Raw genomic sequence first — 18,339 nt, forward strand, 5'->3', positions numbered from 1 at the left:
ACTGCGCATGCGCAGTTCGGTCTTGCGTCGGGCGCGCCTGCGCAGCACGTCCCTCATGTTGCCGTAGGTTTTGGCACGCACAAACGCGGGAGGCCTTAAAAAGCGCGCGAAACGGCCACTCTCGTCCGGGCCGCGGGCCGGGAGAAACTCGATTGTCTGGATGCGTTCGGCCTCGTGGGCGGCCTGGCTTGCCGATTCGATCACGTGGGACCCCCTCCGTGCCGATTCGGTCGCCTGAAATTGGGCATAGCGGCTGGTCGCATTCTCATGCAGGACACAGGCTTCAACTGCAGATGCTAAGGTCAGGCCTTTAATTTTTAGAAGCTGCTGGCGTAGGCCACTGGAGGCAACGGCAAAAACGATCTGGTCCCAGATCATGGACTCTGAGGTGGTGTCGTAACCGCAGGACTGCGCGAGTATGCGGAGGTGCGTCAGGAAGGACTGAAAGAGCTCATCCTTACCTTGCAGGCGCTGCTGAAAGACATACCTCTCAAAGCTTTCGTTGACCTCACCGTTGAAGTGCTTGTCGAGCTTGAGGAGGACCGTGTCATACTTATCTTTGTTCTTGCCTTCCGCGAACACCAAGGAGTTGTATACATCGATGGCGTGCTGACCTGCGGTAGTGAGGAGCATGGCAATCTTTGTTTCGTCCGAGGCGCCCTGTTTTTCATTGGCTTGCATGAAGAGTTCGAATCGCTGCTTGATGAGCTTCCAATTTGTGCCCAGGTTCCCAACGACTTGCAACGGCTGCGGTTTATTACGGGTGTCCATGGCTCAGGATGGCAGATTTGCCGGTAGGTATCGATTCACTCCTGGTATCATGAGGTGTTGGGTGCTCTGAGGTACAGACGAACCAACACGGTTGCGATTGGTACAACGCAGTTTTATTCCATCCAACTATTTATACATCTGACTTGGTACTCAGCACGTTGTGACTGTGTGAGTGTCTTGCTAATGAGGTCCTGGCCCTGTGCTGTCTCCAGATGGACTGCCCAGGAAGTGTCGTGTTTCTTGTCTTATACTGTGTCTGCTCTTGTCTGTGATTGGCTGTCGTGTTATGTGTGCTAATTGGTCCATTGGTCTGTCTATCATTATGTATGTGTTATGATGTATGTTTGAATATCATGACAAGTACCTGTCCTGGGAGTGTCTGATGGGGGCAGTGCAGAGGGAGCTCTGACTCTCTCTCTCTGTTGCTGTTACTGTTTCCAGTGTTGAGCTGCATGGAGAAAGAAGAGAGAGGAAGGAGGAGAGCTGGAGCGGATATGTTGCTGGAAATGGCAGACCGGGATCGGATTCAGGCCAAGGATGGAAGGCTTACTTGACGCTGTTTTGCTAAAGATCGTGCCCCGCTGCCTGCAGCTCGAGGTGAATTGATGGTGGCCTGCTGCTGCTCCTGGAGGCTCCAGGGGTTGGCTCCTTGGACTGTTGAAGTAGACTTTGGGATTTTGGTACCTTTCGACTGACTTTTGTCTGTTTTGGAGAGACTATCTGGGGTTTTCCCCTACACGTTGCCTTGTCACCGGATGGCCATTTTCTGCTGGATTGTTGGTGAACTTTTCAATCTGTACCGGGGGTCAGCGAGTTTTGTGTCGGACACTGTTTTGTTGCACTAGAACTGACTTTTTGGACTTTTGTGTTTGATTTGTTACTGTTGTTTCTGTCCATGTTGTTAAACTGCTCTGCTTACAAATGGCCCCTTGCCAGTTGGGCAGGTGATGCACGATCAATCACTACTGAAGCGAGATTGCAGTCCAATTGAAGGCTTTAATGAACAAGTAGTTACCCCAGCAGCTCCGGTACAGAATGACTGCTGTGGGTGAAACACAGACTCGTATACTCCGTCTGCTGGGCGGAACCAGCAGGCAGGTTCTACCACTCATACTACAGTATAAGGTACATCCCACCTAGGTACCGCAATACCCCTAATATAGCCTACCACATTCACCCCCTGTTTAAAAAAGAGTCCGGCGGGGGCGGTGGCCTTGCTTTTACAGTGGTAGAGATTCTAGCGGTACCCTTCGATGCCTTTACATGCAATAAACATATTTACAGACAATTATTTACAAGTTCATTTTACAATGAAACTATCAGCCGGTCGGGGGCCCTGGTCATCCTCTGCGATCGTCGTAGGCCCGGCGGTGATGCTCGCGTCGGCTCGGGCATCCGTGGCTCTGGGAGCGTGTTGTCTTCAGCTTCATCGCATCCGGATGGGGCCAGTGGGAGGACGGATCCTCCTGGGAAGGGGGCTCTGGTGGTGTGTGCCGGTGATAAAATGGTTGGGGTTGGTGGGGGGGGCTGGGGATCCAGCGGGGGCCAGATCCCGGATGGAGACCGTGTCTTGTCGGCCATCAGGGTGCGCCACATAGGCGTACTGGGGGTTAGCATGGAGGAGATGTACCCTCTCGACCAGTGGGTCCGACTTGTGGGCCCGTATGTGTTTGCAGAGTAGGACGGGTCTGGGGGCTGCCAGCCCATGTTGGGAGCGAGGATCCTGAGGAGGACTTCCTAGGGAAGGCAAGGAGACATTCAGGAGGTGTTTCATTGGTAGTAGTGCACAGTAGTGATCGGATGGAGTGAAGTGCATCGGGGAGGACCTCCTGCCATCGGGACACTGGGAGATTCTTGGAATGCAGGGCCAGTAGGACGGCCTTCCAGACTGTCCCGTTCTCCCTCTCTACCTGCCCATTTCCCCGGGGGTTATAACTGGTCGTCCTGCTGGAGGCAATGCCCTTGCTGAGCAGGAATTGACGCAGCTCGTCACTCATGAAGGAGGACCCCCTATCGCTATGGATGTAGGCGGGGAAACCGAACAGGATAAAGATGCTGTGGAGGGCTTTAATGGCGGTGGCAGCCGTCATGTCGGGACAGGGGATGACGAAAGGGAACCGGGAGTACTCATCAATCACGTTTAAGAAATACGTGTTGCTGTTGGTGGAGGGAAGGGGCCCTTTGAAATCCACGCTGAGGAGTTCAAAGGGGAGGAAAGCCTTCACCAGCTGCGCTTTCTCTGGCCTGTAGAAGTGCGGCTTGCACTCCGCGCAGATTTGGCAGTTTCTGGTTACGGCCCTGACCTTCTCGATGGAGTAGGGCAGATTGCGGGTTTTAACAAAGTGGAAGAACCGGGTGGCAGAGGTTGTCGTGGAGGGTCTGGAGTCGGTCTACTTGTACATTGGCACAAGTGCCGTGGGACAGGGCATCAGGAGGTTCGTTGAGCTTCCCGAGAAGATACAAGATCTCGTAATTATAGGTGGAGAGCTCGATCCTCCACCGTAAGATCTTATCATCATTAATTTTGCCCCGCTGTGCATTGTCAAACATGAAGGCTACCAAACGTTGGTCAGTGAGGAAAGTGAATCTGCTGCCGGCCAGGTAATGCCTCCAATGCCGCACAGCTTCGACGATGGCTTGGGCCTCCTTCGCAACGGAGGAATGGCGGATTTCTGAGGCGTGGATGGTGCGTGAAAAGAAGGCCAGGGGTCTGCCTGCCTGATTGAGGGTGGCAGCCAGAGCTACGTCTGATGCGTTGCTCTCGACCTGGAAGGGGAGGGACTCATTGATTGCGTGCATCATCACCCTGGCGATGTCTGCTTTGATGCGACTGAAAGCCTGGCGGGCCTCTGCCGATAGGGGAAAAACCGCGGACTGGATTAGTGGGCGGGCCTTGTCGGCATAATTGGGGACCCACGGGGCGTAATAAGAAAATAAACCTAAGCAACGTTTCAGGGCCTTGGGGCAGTGGGGGAGGGGAAACTCCATGAGGAGACACATGCGTTCAGGATCTGGGCCTATGGCTCCATCATGCACTCCGTAGCCGAGGATGGCTAGGCGATCGGTGCTAAACACGCATTTGTCCTTGTTATAGGTTAAGTTAAGGGGTTTTGCGGTATGGAGGAATTTTCGGAGGTTGGTGTTGTGGTCCTGCTGGTCGTGCCGGCAGATGGTGACATTGTCGAGGTGCGGGAACGTGGCCTGCAGACCGTACCGGTCAACCATTCGGTCCATCGTCCGTTGGAAGACCGAGACCCCGTTTGTGACACCAAAGGGAACCATTAGAAAGTGGTAGAGCCGCCCATCTGCTTCGGATGCAGTGTACTTGCATCGTCCGGGCGAATGGGGAGCTGGTGGCAGGCTGATTTAAGGTCTACTGTGGAGAAAACTTTGTACTGCGCTATCTGGTTGACCATTTCAGATATGTGGGGGAGAGGGTACGCATCGAGCTGCGTATACCTGTTGATGGTCTGACTGTAGTCTATGACCATCCTATGTTTCTCCCAGGTCTTTACAACCACCACTTGAGCTCTCCAGGGGCGGTTGCTGGCCTCGATAATGCCTTCCTTTAGTAACCGTTGGACCTCCGACCTAATGAATGTCCGGTCCTGGGCACTGTACCATCTGCTTCTGGTGGCGACAGGTTTGCAATTGGGGGTAAGGTTTGCAAACAGGGAAGGCGGGTCGACCTTGAGGGTCGCGAGGCCGCAGACAGTGAGGGGTGGTACGGGGCCGCTAAATTTGAACGTTAAACTTTGGAAGTCCAGTCCCAGGAGGGTGGCAGCGCAGAGATGGGGGAGGACGTAGAGTCGGAAGTTATTGAACTCCACGCCCTGGACCGTGAGGTTGACTATGCAGTACCCCCGGATCTCCACAGAGTGGGACCCAGAGGCCAGGGAGTTCTTTTGTTTAATCGGGTGTACAGCGAGGGAGCAGTGTCTTACCATATTGGGATGGATGAAGATCTCCATGCTCCCAGAGTCGATCAAGCAGGATGTCTTCTGCCCGTTGATGAGTACCGACATCGTAGCGGTTGAAAGCGTTCGGGGCCGAGACTGGTCCAGTGTCACTGAGGCAAGTTGTGGCAGAAGCTGAGAGATCTCGTCGGGCGATACACGGCCACCTGTGTCAGGGTCCTGAGATGTCATCCAAGATGGCTGCCTCCATGAATCGCACATGGCCTGTGAGGAGAGGAATGGCAGTGGGCCCGGTTCGCCTGTAGAGACAGCGGCGGCTGACCAGGCCTGGCATACTGCCACGAGGTGCCCCTTCTTCCTGCAGCCCTTGCAGATTGCGAATTGGGCCAGGCAGCATTGCCGTGGTGTTTGTTTTGCCCGCAAAAATAGCATTGCCCCCCCACCCCCGGGGTTTCCTGGCTACTGCACTGCACAAGCTTGTTGGGAATTTAGGGGTGCTTTGGAATCGGCCGCGGGTGGGGTCCACCCTGTCCATGCGGGTACCTCATGGTCGGGAACGTAGGCCTGGGCATTGCGGGAGGCTACATCTAGGGAGTGCGCAAGTTTCTGTGCCTCTTTAAGCCCTAGCGTGTCGTTTTCCAGCAGTCGCTGGCGGGTTTTAGAGGACAGCATGCCCGCAACAAAAGCATCCCGTATTAAGAGTTCAGTGTGGCTGAGACTTGTGGACAGTTACAGTTTCTACCTAACACTAACAATGCACGGTAAAAATCGTCCAGTGATTCCCCTGGGATCTGCCGTCTGGTAGCTAAAAGATGGCGAGCGTATACCTGATTCACAGTGCGGACGTAGTGCTCTTTTAACAAAGTCATTGCGTCCTCGAAACCGTCCGCGTCTTCGATAAGCGTGTAGATTTCTGGGTTCACCCTTGAGTGGAGGATTTGCATTTTCTGTTCCTCTGTGGAGGTAGTGGGGGCCGTCCTGATGTACCCATTGAAACGTGCCAGCCAATGTTTAAAAGTTGCTGCTGCATTTGCCGCGTGGGGGTTGATTTGTAGACACTCTGGCTTGATGCGGAGAGCAGCCATTCTTCAATTCTTGTTCATTAAATTGATGCACGATCAATCACTACTGAAGCGAGATTGTAGTCCAATTGAAGGCTCTAATGAACAAGTAGTTACCCCAGCAGCTCCGGTACAGAATGACTGCTGTGGGTGAAACACAGGCTCTTATACTCCGCCTGCTGGGCGGAACCAGCAGGCAGGTTCTACCACTCATACTACAGTATGCGGTACATCCCACCTCGTGTTATTGAAAATATGGAAAGATGTGTCATTTGAAACATGGAAGTCTGGCAATATCTGGTCCGAGAGAAACATGAGAGGATACAGGGACAAATCCCACAAAGGGTTAACCGCAGCTGCCAGGGAAGGATTGTAAAATGCAGATAGCCTTGGTCAAGCAGGCTTAGCAAACAAGACAAACAGGATTTTGAATGAAGCCAAAGACAATGGCTCACACCTTCATTGAAAGCAACTAAAGTAAAAGAATGGATGAGGTTCAGTTGAATTTGGTGATAATTCTAGGTGTGAAAAGTTGCTAATACCAGGTTTATCAGTCGATGAGAAACATAATTCAAAGCCAAAATCAAAGTCAAAATTGAGCTGAGGACACAATTGGAAAATAAAACTACAGAAATGACAGGAATTAAAAGTAACACCTCTTGAAACCAAAGCACTTTGAACACCACAAAGGACACAATGTAATCAGATCTATGAGATGAAGTCATGTCAAAATGTATACTTAGTTGGATTAAAAGGTTTAGATCAAAGATACTTTTTACAATCAAAGAAAATAAGAGTTACTTTACAATAACGTCATAAAAACTTAATTGTTAGAAAGAGAATATAAACCGAGAGACCAGGGCAGGAACTACCAGAACGACAACCAGAACTCAGAGAGAGGAGAAGCAGCTAGAGTCAGATTACAGTCAGCTCGGTCATGGGAAAGAGACAGGGCAAAGCAGCCGAGCTAAAATAGCTAATACATCTAAGGAAGACTAGAATTTAAAAAGTAGGCAGAGTCAGCTCAGAGTCAGCTCAGAGATAGCTCTCACAGCTCTGTACATGGGAAAGATAGGACACCGCAACTGAGCTCATCAGCGAATACATCTAAAGAAGACCAGACTTTAAAGAAGATCGATTGTCAAATTGGGCCTGAAGGTCCCTTCAACCAACCAGAAGGATCCAGAAGCAAGATCTTTTTACTTTTCTGTAAAGACAGTGATTGCATCTTTTAAAAAGAGAAAAAAATATATAATAATAAAATAACTTAAAAGTTTTAACCTGAAACTTAAAAGTTTTAATCTGTGGTTATTAGTCTACTTTACTTACTTAGCAATGCGCGACCCAGGATCGATGCTACTAAGTGGTAAGTAGATTAAATCTTCGGTGAAGGTATGGGTTATACCAGGGGATAACTTGAAAATATAGTTTGACCTGAATAGCACCCACTGAAGCTTGCATCGGAGTCGGGGAGTGAGAATCCCTGATCACCATTTAGAATGTCGGCCCTTTTTGGTATAGGGGGACTTCTAAGAATAGTGGTGAGTTTTCAAAAACACTAGGTACCGCGATACCCCTAATATAGCCTACCACAGCAGGTTATCACGGTTCCGTGAAGGAAGGTCCCCCTCTCCTCTGCCACGCCTGAGTGTGTATCTATCTGGTGGTCTGTGCTCCTTGCAGAGGGAGCCTTTCCTCCAATGTGAGGCTACCAGGCTGGGTGGGTGGGTGGGTGGGTGGGGGGGGGGGGGGAGGTGGGGATGAACGAAGCAGCCGTTTGCCGGCTTCCTGGCTAGCCTAGCGGCTTGGAACTGTTGTTTTGGATTTAACTGGGAACTCCTTCAGGGGGGAAGAACAGGGGGTGATTGTGTCTGTATATGGGCGGTTTTCTGTATTTAGTAGATGTTTTTGACATGCTACTGTTTTCTGTTGTCTCTGATTATACTGTTTCTATATGTTGATGAATTGTTTCGATGTTGATAGACTATATACGTGCTGGGAGGGAACAAATTGGCTATATGCTGGCTTTTAGCCGGTGGCCTGTTACATGGCTAATTATTTTGAGCTGCATTGTGGCCCCTTTGTGGGGAGAGGGGGGATATTTTCTACTCTCTCGTACTGTGTGCCCTATGTTGACGCGCCCCTTTGCAGTGGTCTGCGTTGCTCGTTGGAGCTGCTCTTCCGCCTGTGTGGGGCTGCAATTTGGGGCGGGGGTGGTTATCTGTGCATGTGTACTGAAGATATTGTATCTTGTGATTGTTTTTGCTATGTAACTGTTGAAGTGTGTCGAGGCTTTGTGCCTTGTGACTATTTTTGCTATGTAACTGTCCAATTGTTAATAAACCAAAATATTTAGAGGGAGCTTTACTCTGTATCTAACCCCGTGCTGTACCTGTCCTGGGAGTGTTTGATGGGGACAGTGTAGAGGGAGCTTTACTCTGTATCTAACCCTGTGCTGTACCTGTCCTGGGAGTGTTTGATGGGGGCAGTGTAGAGGGAGCTTCACTCTGTATCTAACCCAGTGCTGTACCTGTACTGGGAGTGTTTAATGGGGACAGTGCAGAGGGAGCTTTACCCTGTATCTAACCCCGTGCTGTACCTGTCCTGGGTGTGTTTGATGGGGGCAGTGTAGAGTGAGCTTTACTCTGTATTTAACCCAGTGCTGTACCTGTACTGGGAGCGTTTGATGGGGACAGTGTAGAGGGAACTTTACCCTGTATCTAACCCCGTGCTGTACCTGTCCTGGGTGTGTTTGATGGGGGCAGTGTAGAGGGAGCTTCACTCTGTATCTAACCCAGTGCTGTACCTGTACTGGGAGTGTTTGATGGGGACAGTGTAGAGGGAACTTTACCCTGTATCTAACTCCATCCTGTATTAAGAGAGCTCACATGAAATGAAAATGAAATGAAAATCGCTTATTGTCACAAGTAGGCTTCAAATGACGTTCCTGTGAAAAGCCCCTAGTCGCCACATTCCGGCATCTGTTCGGAGAGGCTGGTACGGGAATTGAACCGTGCTGCAGGCCTGCCTTGGTCTGCTTTCAAAGCCAGCGATTTAGCCCTGTGCTAAACCAGCCCCGTGGTACTCGGTACATCGACACTCCGTGTTGAGGGATGTGTTGTCAGAGTGATAACTCTTGATAATATTTACCAATGTGTTTAATTTCCTGTGTTAATTTTTCCTGCAGTATCCCTATCAGATCGATGGTCGTCCCATTCGCCGTCACATTGATGGGGTCATTACAGGATGCCTTCACAGCCAAGGTGTAAAGGGCCACCAGCCCCGAGGAGAAATTCTCACCTGCTTTGAAAAGATAAAGATATAGACGATTTATCAAGAGATCACAAGGACAGACCATTTGGCCCAACTGCGCTCGACTAGTACTCATGTTCCACACAAGCCAACTCTCATCCCTTCATTATCTCATCCCATCACCACATCCTCCCTTCCAGCTTCCTTCAGCAATTCCTGTATACCATTCACCTTCGGGAGTGGGGAGAATGTGGAACTCGCCTCTACAGGGAGTAGGGAGAAAGTGGAATGCGCTCCCACAAGGGGTGGGGACAAAGTGGGACTCTTTCCCACAGGTGGTGGGAAGAATGTGGAATTCACTCCCACAGGAAGTAGGAAGAAATTAGGATTTTCACCCACAGGAAATAGGGAGAATGGGAGACTCATTCACACAGAGGGTGGGGAGAATGGGGAAGTCGCTCCCACAGGGACTCACTACCTCAGGAGGTGGGGAGAAAGTGGAAAGCGTTTTCACGGGGCGTGGGGGAATGTGGGAAAAGTGGGCATTGCTCCCAGGGGGCGGGATTCTGTGATCCTGAAGCAAAACGTGTTGGCGCCGTCGAAAACATGGCCTCGCTTCCACAGAGAGTGGGGAGAATGTGGGGAAAGGTCCTACAGGGCGAGGGGAGAATGTGGAGAAAGGTCCTACAGGGGGCGTCATTCTCCGACCCCCCGCCGGGTCGGAGAATCGCCGGGGGCTGCCGTGAATCCTGCCCCCGTCGGTTGCCGAAGTCTCCGGCACCGGAGATTCGGCGGGGGCGGGAATCGGGCCGCGCCGGTTGGAGGGCCCCCCCCGCTCGGTTCTCCGGCCCGAATGGGCCGAAGTCCCGCCGATAAATTGCCTGTCCCGCCGGCGTAAATTAAAGCACCTATATACCGGCGGGACAAGGCGGCGCGGGGGGGCTCCAGGGTCCTGGGGGGGGCACGGGGCGATCTGACCCTGGGGGGTGCCCCCACGGTGGCCTGGCCCGCGATCGGGGCCCACCGATCCGCGGGCGGGCCTGTGCCGTGGGGGCACTCTTTCCCTTCCGCCTCCGCCACGGTCTCCACCATGGCGGAGGCGGAAGAGACTCCCTCCACTGCGCATGCGCGGGAAACTGTCAGCGGCCGCTGACGCTCCCGCGCATGCGCCGCCCCGACATATCATTTCCGCGCCAGCTGGCGGGGCAACAAAGGCCGTTTCCGCCAGCTGGAGGGGCGGAAATTCCTCCGGCGTCGGCCTAGCCCCTCAATGTTGGGGCTCGGCCCCCAAAGATGCGGAGCATTCCGCACCTTTGGGGCGGCGCGATGCCCGTCTGATTGGCGCCGTTTTGGGCACCAGTCGGCGGACATCGCGCCGTTTCGGGAGAATTTCGCCCAGGGAGTGGGGAGAATATGGGACTTGATCCCACAGAGAGTGGGGAGAATGTGGGACTCGCTCCCACAGAGAGTGGGGAGAATGTGATACTCGCTCCCACAGAGAGTGGGGAGAATGTGGGACTTGCTCCCACAGAGAGTGGGGAGAATGTGGAACTCGCTCCCACAGAGAGTGGGGAGAATGTGGGACTCGCTCCCACAGAGAGTGGGGAGAATGTGGGACGCGCTCCCACAGAGAGTGGGGAGAATGTGGGACTCGCTCCCACAGCGATTGGGGAGAATGTGGGACTCGCTCCCACAGAGAGTGGGAAGAATCTGGGGAAAGGTCTTACAGAGAGAGGGGAGAATGTGGGGAAAGGTCCTACAAAGGAGTGGGGAGAATGTGGAACTCGCTCCCACAGGAAGTCGGGAGAATGGGGGACTTGACTTTGCTTCCACAGGGAGTGGGGAGTATGCGGGACTTGGCCCCACAGGGAGCGGGATGAATGCGGGTCTCGGCCCCACAGGGAGTGGGATGAATGCGGCTCTCGACCCCACAGGGAGTGGGATGAATGCGGCTCTCGGCCCCACAGGGAGTGGGGAGAATGTGGAGAAAGGTCCCACAGGAAGTAGGAAGAAAGTGGCATTTGCTCCCTGTGGTGAATGTATTGCTGCTGCTATTCACCACTGTATTGCATTGTATTGTATTATGTTGATGCCCTTGTGTGCTCCGCCCCCTCGGGGGTGGTATATAAATCTGCAGCCTGTAGGCGGCACTCAGTACAGAGCAGTCGCAGGCAGGCACAGGTCCAGCTTATTAAAACCACTGTTCACTTCTACTAATCGTCTCGTGGTGAATTGATGGCCGCATCAATTTAATAAGCGACGATATCGCTATGGAAGCCGCCCTCAAACCTAATCGACGAAGCTCGACCCACAGGCAGCTGAAGCCAAAGGAATCTTTTCACACTGGCTCCGCTGCTTTGAGGCCTACCTCGCCGCCTCCTCCTCGCCCAGCATTACCGAGGAACAGAAGCTGAGTCTCTTCACGCCTCGGTGAGCTACAGAAGCTCTGTACTAATCGAAGACGCGACCACGTACGCAGATGCGGTCGCGATCATGAAGACACTACGTGAGGCCGGTGAACAAAGTGTTCTCCTCACCACACGTCATCAACGCCCTCGGGAATCACTGGAGGAATATATATGCGACCTGAGGGTACTTGCTCGAAACTGAAATTACAAGGACGTCACGGCCTCACAGCATATGGATCTCGCCATCCGGGACACCTATATGGCTGGAGTCCGGTCCAACTATGTCAGACAGCACCTGCTTGAAAAGGGAGCCCCCGGCCTAGAAGAGACGGTAAAACTATCCACCTCATTAGAGGTAGCCTTCCAGAGTCTGAATGCTTTCCCATCCGACCATTCGACTTCCTCGTGTGTGCCGGAGGCGCGACCATCACCCGACCCGAGGGTGTCCCAGGCCTGTGCCGCGTGGCTGACCGCCCAACCCTGCCTTGCTATTTCTGCGGTCAGAAACAGCACCCTAGGCAGCGTTGCCCAGCTCGGAACGCGACCTGCAGCGGCTGCGGCAAGAAAGGACATTTTGCCAAAGTCTGCTTGGCCCGACCCAAAGTTGCAAAATCGCAGGCCCGACTCACAGACTCACAGGCCAGCAGACCCGCAGCGTGGCTGCGTGCCTGCCGGTACGGCCTCCTTCTGACACATCATCCGCCTCGTGCTATCCGTGGGGGCCGCCATCTTTAACTCTGCCTGACACGTGCGACTCATGGGGGCCGCCATCTTGGCTGCCATCTTCAACGTCACCCGACACGTGCGACCGACGGGGGCCGCCATCTTCAACTCTGCCCGACACGTGTGACCAATGGGGGCCGCCAGCTTGGGACAACCCCGCTACCACCGACCACGCTGGCTTGGCGCTGTCACCCCCGACCAGTCACGGCCCAAGCACCTCAAGAACTCGATGATGACCATCCGGGACAATGGGCACGAAACGCCCTGTCTGTTTGACTCTGGGAGCACGGAGAGCTTCATCCATCCAGACACGGTAAGGCGCTGTTCCCTCCAGATTTCCCCCGCATCCCAAACAATCTCCCTCGCTTCTGGATCACATTCAGTGCAGATCCGGGGTACTGTGTCGCGCACCTCGCGATACAGGGCGCAGAGTACACCGATTTTAAACTCTACGTTCTCCCCTATCTCTGCGCCCTCTCTTGTTAGGACTGGATTTCCAGTGCAACCTCAGAAGCCTGACCCTGAAGTTAGGCGGATCCCTACTCCTTCTCACCGTATGTAGCCTCGCGACCCTCAAGGTCGCCTTCCCTCGCTCTTCGCGGACCTCACCTCCGACTGTAAACCCGTCGCCACCAGGAGCAGGCGGTACAGTGCCCAGGGCAGAACCTTTTTCAAGTCGGAGGTCCAGCGGCTCTTGAGGGAAGGATCATCGAGGCCAGTAATAGCCCCTGGAGAGCCCAAGTGATGGTTGTCAGGACCGGGGAAAAGAACCGGATGGTTGTGGACTACAGTCAGACCATAAATCGTTACACGCAACTCGATGCGTACCCCCTTCCCCGCATAGCGGACATGGTAATCAGATTGCAAACTACCGGGTTTTCTCCACGGTAGATCTGAAGTCCGCATACCATCAGCTCCCAATCCGCCCGGAAGACTGCCACTACATGGCCTTTGAGGCAGACGGCCGCCTCTTCCACTTCCTCAGGGTCCCCTTCGGCGTCATCAATGGGGTCTCAGTATTCCAAAGAGTGATGAACCGAATGGTTGACCAGTACGGGCTGTGGGCCACGTTCCCGTACTTGGATAACGTCACCATCTGTGGCCATGATCAGCAGGACCACGACGCTAATCTTCAGAAGTTTTTCCAAACCGCCCAAGTTCTCAATCTCACCTACAACAAGGAGAAATGCGTTTCGCACACAGCCCGACTAGCCATCCCCGGCTATGTCGTGGAAAACGGAGTCCTAGGGCCCGACCCCGACCACATGCGCCGCCTCCTGCAACTCCCCCTTCCCCACTGCCCCAAGACACTGAAGAGATGCCTGGGGTTCTTTTCATATTATGCCCAGTGGGTCCCCAAAGATGCGGATAAAGCCCACCCACTTACCAAAGCCACCATTTTTCCCCTGACGACTGAGGCCCGCCTGGCTTTCAGCCGCATCAAGGCAGACATTACCAAGGCTGCGATGCACGCAGTAGACGAGTCCATCCCCTTCCAGGTGGAGAGCGACCCGTCGGATGTCGCCCTGGCCGCTACCCTTAACCAGGCAGGCAGGCCTGTGGCCTTTGTTCCCAGTACCCTCAACACCTCCGAGATTCAACACTCTGTCGAAAAGGAAGCTCAAGCCATTGTAGAAACTGTGCGGCATTGGAGGCACTACCTGGCCGGTGGGAGTTCACCTCATCACCGTCCAATGGTCGGTAGCATTTATGTTCAACAACACACAGCGGGGCAAGATCAAGAAAGATAAAATCTTGTGGTGGAGAATCAATGAGCCCCCAGATGCCCTGTCCCACGGCACATGCGCCAGCATGCAAATGACCAACTTCGGGCCATCCACAGTGACCTCTGTCACCCAGGGGTCACCCGGCTTCTCCACTTCATCAAGGCCCGCAACCTGCCCTACTCCACCGAGGAGGTCAGAGCCATGACCAGGGCATGCCAAGTCTGCGCGGAGTGCAAGCCGCACTTCTACCGGCCAGACATGCCCATCTGGTGAAGGCATCCCGCCACTTTGAGCGCCTCAGCTTTGATTTCAAAGGGCCCCTCCCCTCCACTGACCGCAACGTGTATTTTCTCAACGTCGTTGACGAGTACTCCCGTTTCCCCTTTGCCAACCCATGCCCCGACATGACCGCGGCTATGGTCATTAAGGCCCTGCACAGCACCTTCACCCTTTGCGGTTTCCCCACTTATGTCCACAGTGACCGGGGCTCCTCGTTTATGAGCGATGAGCTGTGTCAGTACCTGCTCGGTAAGGGCATTGCCTCAAGCAGGACTACCAGCTACAACACCCGGGGAAACGGTCAGGTGGAGAGGGAGAATGTGACGGTATGGAAGGCCGTCCTTCTGGCCCTATGGTCTAGAAATCGTCCGGTTTCCCGCTGGCAGGAGGTCCTCTCCGACACGCACCACTCCATTAGGTCGCTCATCTGCACAGCCACGAACGAGACCCCTCACGACCGTCTATTTGTCTTCCCCAGAAAATCCACCTCCAGGGTCTCGCTTCTGTCCTGGCTGACGACACCGAGGCCTGTCCTCCTCCGGAAGCACGTGAGGAGCCATAAGTCCGACCCCCTGGTCGAGAGGGTCCAGCTCCTTCACGCCAACCCTCAGTATGCCTACGTGGCGCACCACGACGGCCAACAAGATACAGTCTCCCTCCGGGATCTGGCACCCACCGGTTCCCCAGCGACTATCACCTACACCCCCCCTACACCGAACACCGCCCCCGCCCCTACATCGCCTACAACCCCCCCTCCCCCATCACCGACCCACCGTTATGAAGCTCCAGACGACACGCTCCCGGTCAACGAGCCCAACATCCGTGCCTGCAGCGATGAGTTCAACACCCGTGCCCGCAGCGCCGAGTTCAACACCCGTGCCGGCAGCGATGAGTTCAACACCCGTGCCGGCAGCGATTCCGGAGCTGAGGCGATCACAGCAAACGATCAAGGCACTGGACAGACTCGATCTGTGAGCCCACTTCACCCCCGCTGGACTTCAATTTTTTAACAGGGGGTGAATGTGGTGAACGTATTGCTGCTTCTATTCACCACTGTATGGCATTGTATTGTATTGTATTATGTTGATGCCCTTGTGGGCTCCGCCTGTGGTTCCGTTCCCTCGGGGTTGGTATATAGATCTGCAGCCTGTAGGCGGCACTCTGTACAGAGCAGTCGCAGGCAGGCACAGATCGAGCTTATTAAAACCACTGTTCACTTCTATTAATCGTCTCGTGTGAATTGATGGTCTTATCACTCCCACAGGAAGTAGGAAGAATGGGGGACTTGACTCGCTTCCACAGGGAGTGGGGAGAATGCGGAAGTCACTCCCACAGGGAGTGGGAGATTGCGGCAATCGGTCCCACAGGGAGTGGGGAGAATGTGGAAACCGATTGCAGAGTGAGTGGGGAAAGGTCCAACAGGGAGTGGGGAGAAAGGGTGACTTGACTCGCTTCCACAGGGAGTGGGGAGAATGCGGGACTTGCTCCCAGAGAAAGTGGGGAGAGTGCAAGACTCGCTCCCACAGGGAGTGGGGAGAATGTGGGAATCTCTTCAAATCTGCGTGGGGAAAATGTGGGACTAGCTCCCACAGGGAGTGGGGAGAATGTTGACTAGATACCATAGGGAGTGAGGAGAATATGGGACTAGCTCCCACAAGGCGTGGGGAGAATGTGGGAATGTCTTCAAATGGGCTTGGGGAGACTATGGGAATCTCTGCCAAGGTGTGTGGGGAGAATGTGGGAATCGTTCATATAAGGCCTGGGGAGAATGTGGGAATCGCTCCCACAGTGAGTGGGATGAATGCCGGACTCAATTCCACAGGAAGTAGGGAGAAAGTGGGATTTGCTCCCACAGGAAGTAGGGGGAACGGGGCCCTTGCTCCCCACAGTGGGTGGGATGAATGTGGGAGATGATCCAAAAACAAAGAACAAACAAAGAACAAAGAAAAGTACAGCACAGGAACAGGCCCTTCGGCCCTACAAGCCCATGCCGACCATGCTGCCCGACTAAACTACTATCTTCTACACTTCCTGGGTCCGTATCCCTCTATTCCCATCCTATTCATGTATTTGTCAAGGTGCCCCTTAAATGTCACTATCGTCCCTGCTTCCACCACCTCCTCCGGCAGCGAGTTCCAGGCACCCACTACCCTCTGTGTAAAAAAACTTGCCTCGTACATCTACTCTAAACCTTGCCTCTCGCACCTTAAACCTATGCCCCCTAGTAAGTGAACCCTCTATCCTGGGGAAATGCCTCTGACTATCCACTCTGTCTATGCCCCTCATAATTTTGTAGACCTCTATCAGGTCGCCCAACAACCTCCGTCGTTCTATGTGGTAGCATCAGGTATTGCGGTAGCCAAGAGGCTGTAGACCATTGGGTAAGCCTAGCAGCTTACCATTGGCTGTTTGGTATGTGGCTCCGCCCTGACAGGCGGGGTATAAGAACAGATGCCGTCCCAGAAGCCCTCATTCTGTACCGAAGCTGCTGGGGAACAGACCTGGTCTATTAAAGCCTTCAGTTATGATACAACCTCGTCTTCAAGTCTAATTGATCGTGTATCATTCTAGTGAGAAGAAACCGAGTTTATTTAACTGCTCCTCATAGCTAATGCCCTCCATACCAGGCAACATCCTGGTAAATCTCTTCTGCACCCTCTCTAAAACCTCCACATCCTTCTGGTAGTGTGGCGACCAGAATTGAACACTATGCTCCAAGTGTGGCCTAACTAAGGTTCTATACAGCTGCAACATGACTTGCCAATTCTTATACTCAATGCCCCGGCCAATGAAGGCAAGCATGCCGTATGCCTTCTTGACTACCTTCTCCACCTGCGTTGCCCCTTTCAGTGGCCTGTAGACCAGCCCACCTCGATCTCTCTGACTTTCAATACTCTTGAGGGTTCTACCATTAGACCTTCCAAAATGCATGACCTCACATTTGTCCGGATTAAACTCCATCTGCCATCTCTCCGCCCAAGTCTCCAAACGATCGAAATCCTGTGTATCCTCTGACAGTCCTCATCGTTATCCGCAATTCCACCAACCTTTGTGTCGTCTGCAAACTTACTAATCAGACCAGTTACATTTTCCTCCAAATCATTTATATATACTACGAACAGCAAAGGTCCCAGCACTGATCCCTGCGGAACACCACTAGTTACAGCCCTCCAATTAGAAAAGCACCCTTCCATTGCTACTCTCTGCCTTCTATGACCTAGCCAGTTCTGTATCCACCTTGCCAGCTCACCCCTGATCCCGTGTGACTTCACCTTTTGTACCAGTCTGCCATGAGGGACCCAAAAGGCAGTTGGGTGAATGCAGGACTCACTCCCACAGGAAGTAGAGAGAAAGTGGAATTTTGCTCCCACGGGAAGGAGGGAGAAAGTGGGATTCGCTCCCATACGAAGTAGGGAGAATGGGGGACTTGCTCCCACAGGGGCGGGATTCTGTGATCCTGAGGCTAAGAGCTGATGCCGTCGGAAACGCCGTTGCGTTTCCCGACAGCGTCAACATGGCCTCAGGATCAGCAATTCTGGCCCCTACAGGGGGCCAGCACGGCACTGGAGCGGTTCCCGCCACTTAAGCTGCTGATCCCGGTGTCAACTGGGCACCGCGGGATCTGCGCATGCGCAGTGGTACCGGCGCCAACGTGTGCATGCGCAGTGGCTTCCTTCAATGGCGCAGGGCTACAGGGGTCGGCGCGGAAGAAAGGGAGCCACCCGCCAGAGAGGCCGGGTTGTCGATTGGTGGGCCTCGATCGTGGGTCTGGCCACATTGGAACCCCCCCCCCTCCCTCCCCTCCATCCCCCCCTCCCCTCCCTCCCCCCCTCCCCTCCCTTCCCCTCCCCCTGAAGTGTTGGGTACTCTGCTACACAGACGAACCAACACGATTGCGAATGGTACAACGCAGTTTTATTTCAAACATCTATTTACACTGGCAAACTGTTTACTGAGGCTCGATCATGACCCTAGATTCTGTGGACCTATTCCTAATTCTATCTTGTAGTGGCACTCAGCACATGGTGGAAGTCTGAGTGGCTTGTAATGAGCTCTGTGCCCTGAGCCGTCTCCTGCTCGAGTACCCAGGAAGTGTCGTGTTCCCTGTTTTGTACTGTGTATGCTCTTGCCTGTGATTGGCTGTCATGTTTGTGTGTTGATTGGTCCGTTGATCTGTCCATCAGTATGTATGTATGTGCTA

General features: G+C 53.6%; 1 protein-coding gene across 1 annotated transcript in view; it reads right to left on the bottom strand.

Moving 5' to 3' along the window:
* LOC140387087 (transcobalamin-1-like) overlaps positions 1-18,339 on the bottom strand; it is a 113,036-nt gene that overhangs the window by 50,776 nt on the left and 43,921 nt on the right. The window contains exon 3 of the mRNA XM_072470096.1: positions 8,900-9,049. Within this exon, the coding sequence (XP_072326197.1) occupies positions 8,900-9,049 (150 nt within the window). The remainder of the gene's footprint in view (positions 1-8,899; positions 9,050-18,339) is intronic.

The sequence above is a fragment of the Scyliorhinus torazame genome, chromosome 12 (assembly GCF_047496885.1).
Source record: "Scyliorhinus torazame isolate Kashiwa2021f chromosome 12, sScyTor2.1, whole genome shotgun sequence".
Taxonomy (NCBI): domain Eukaryota; kingdom Metazoa; phylum Chordata; class Chondrichthyes; order Carcharhiniformes; family Scyliorhinidae; genus Scyliorhinus; species Scyliorhinus torazame.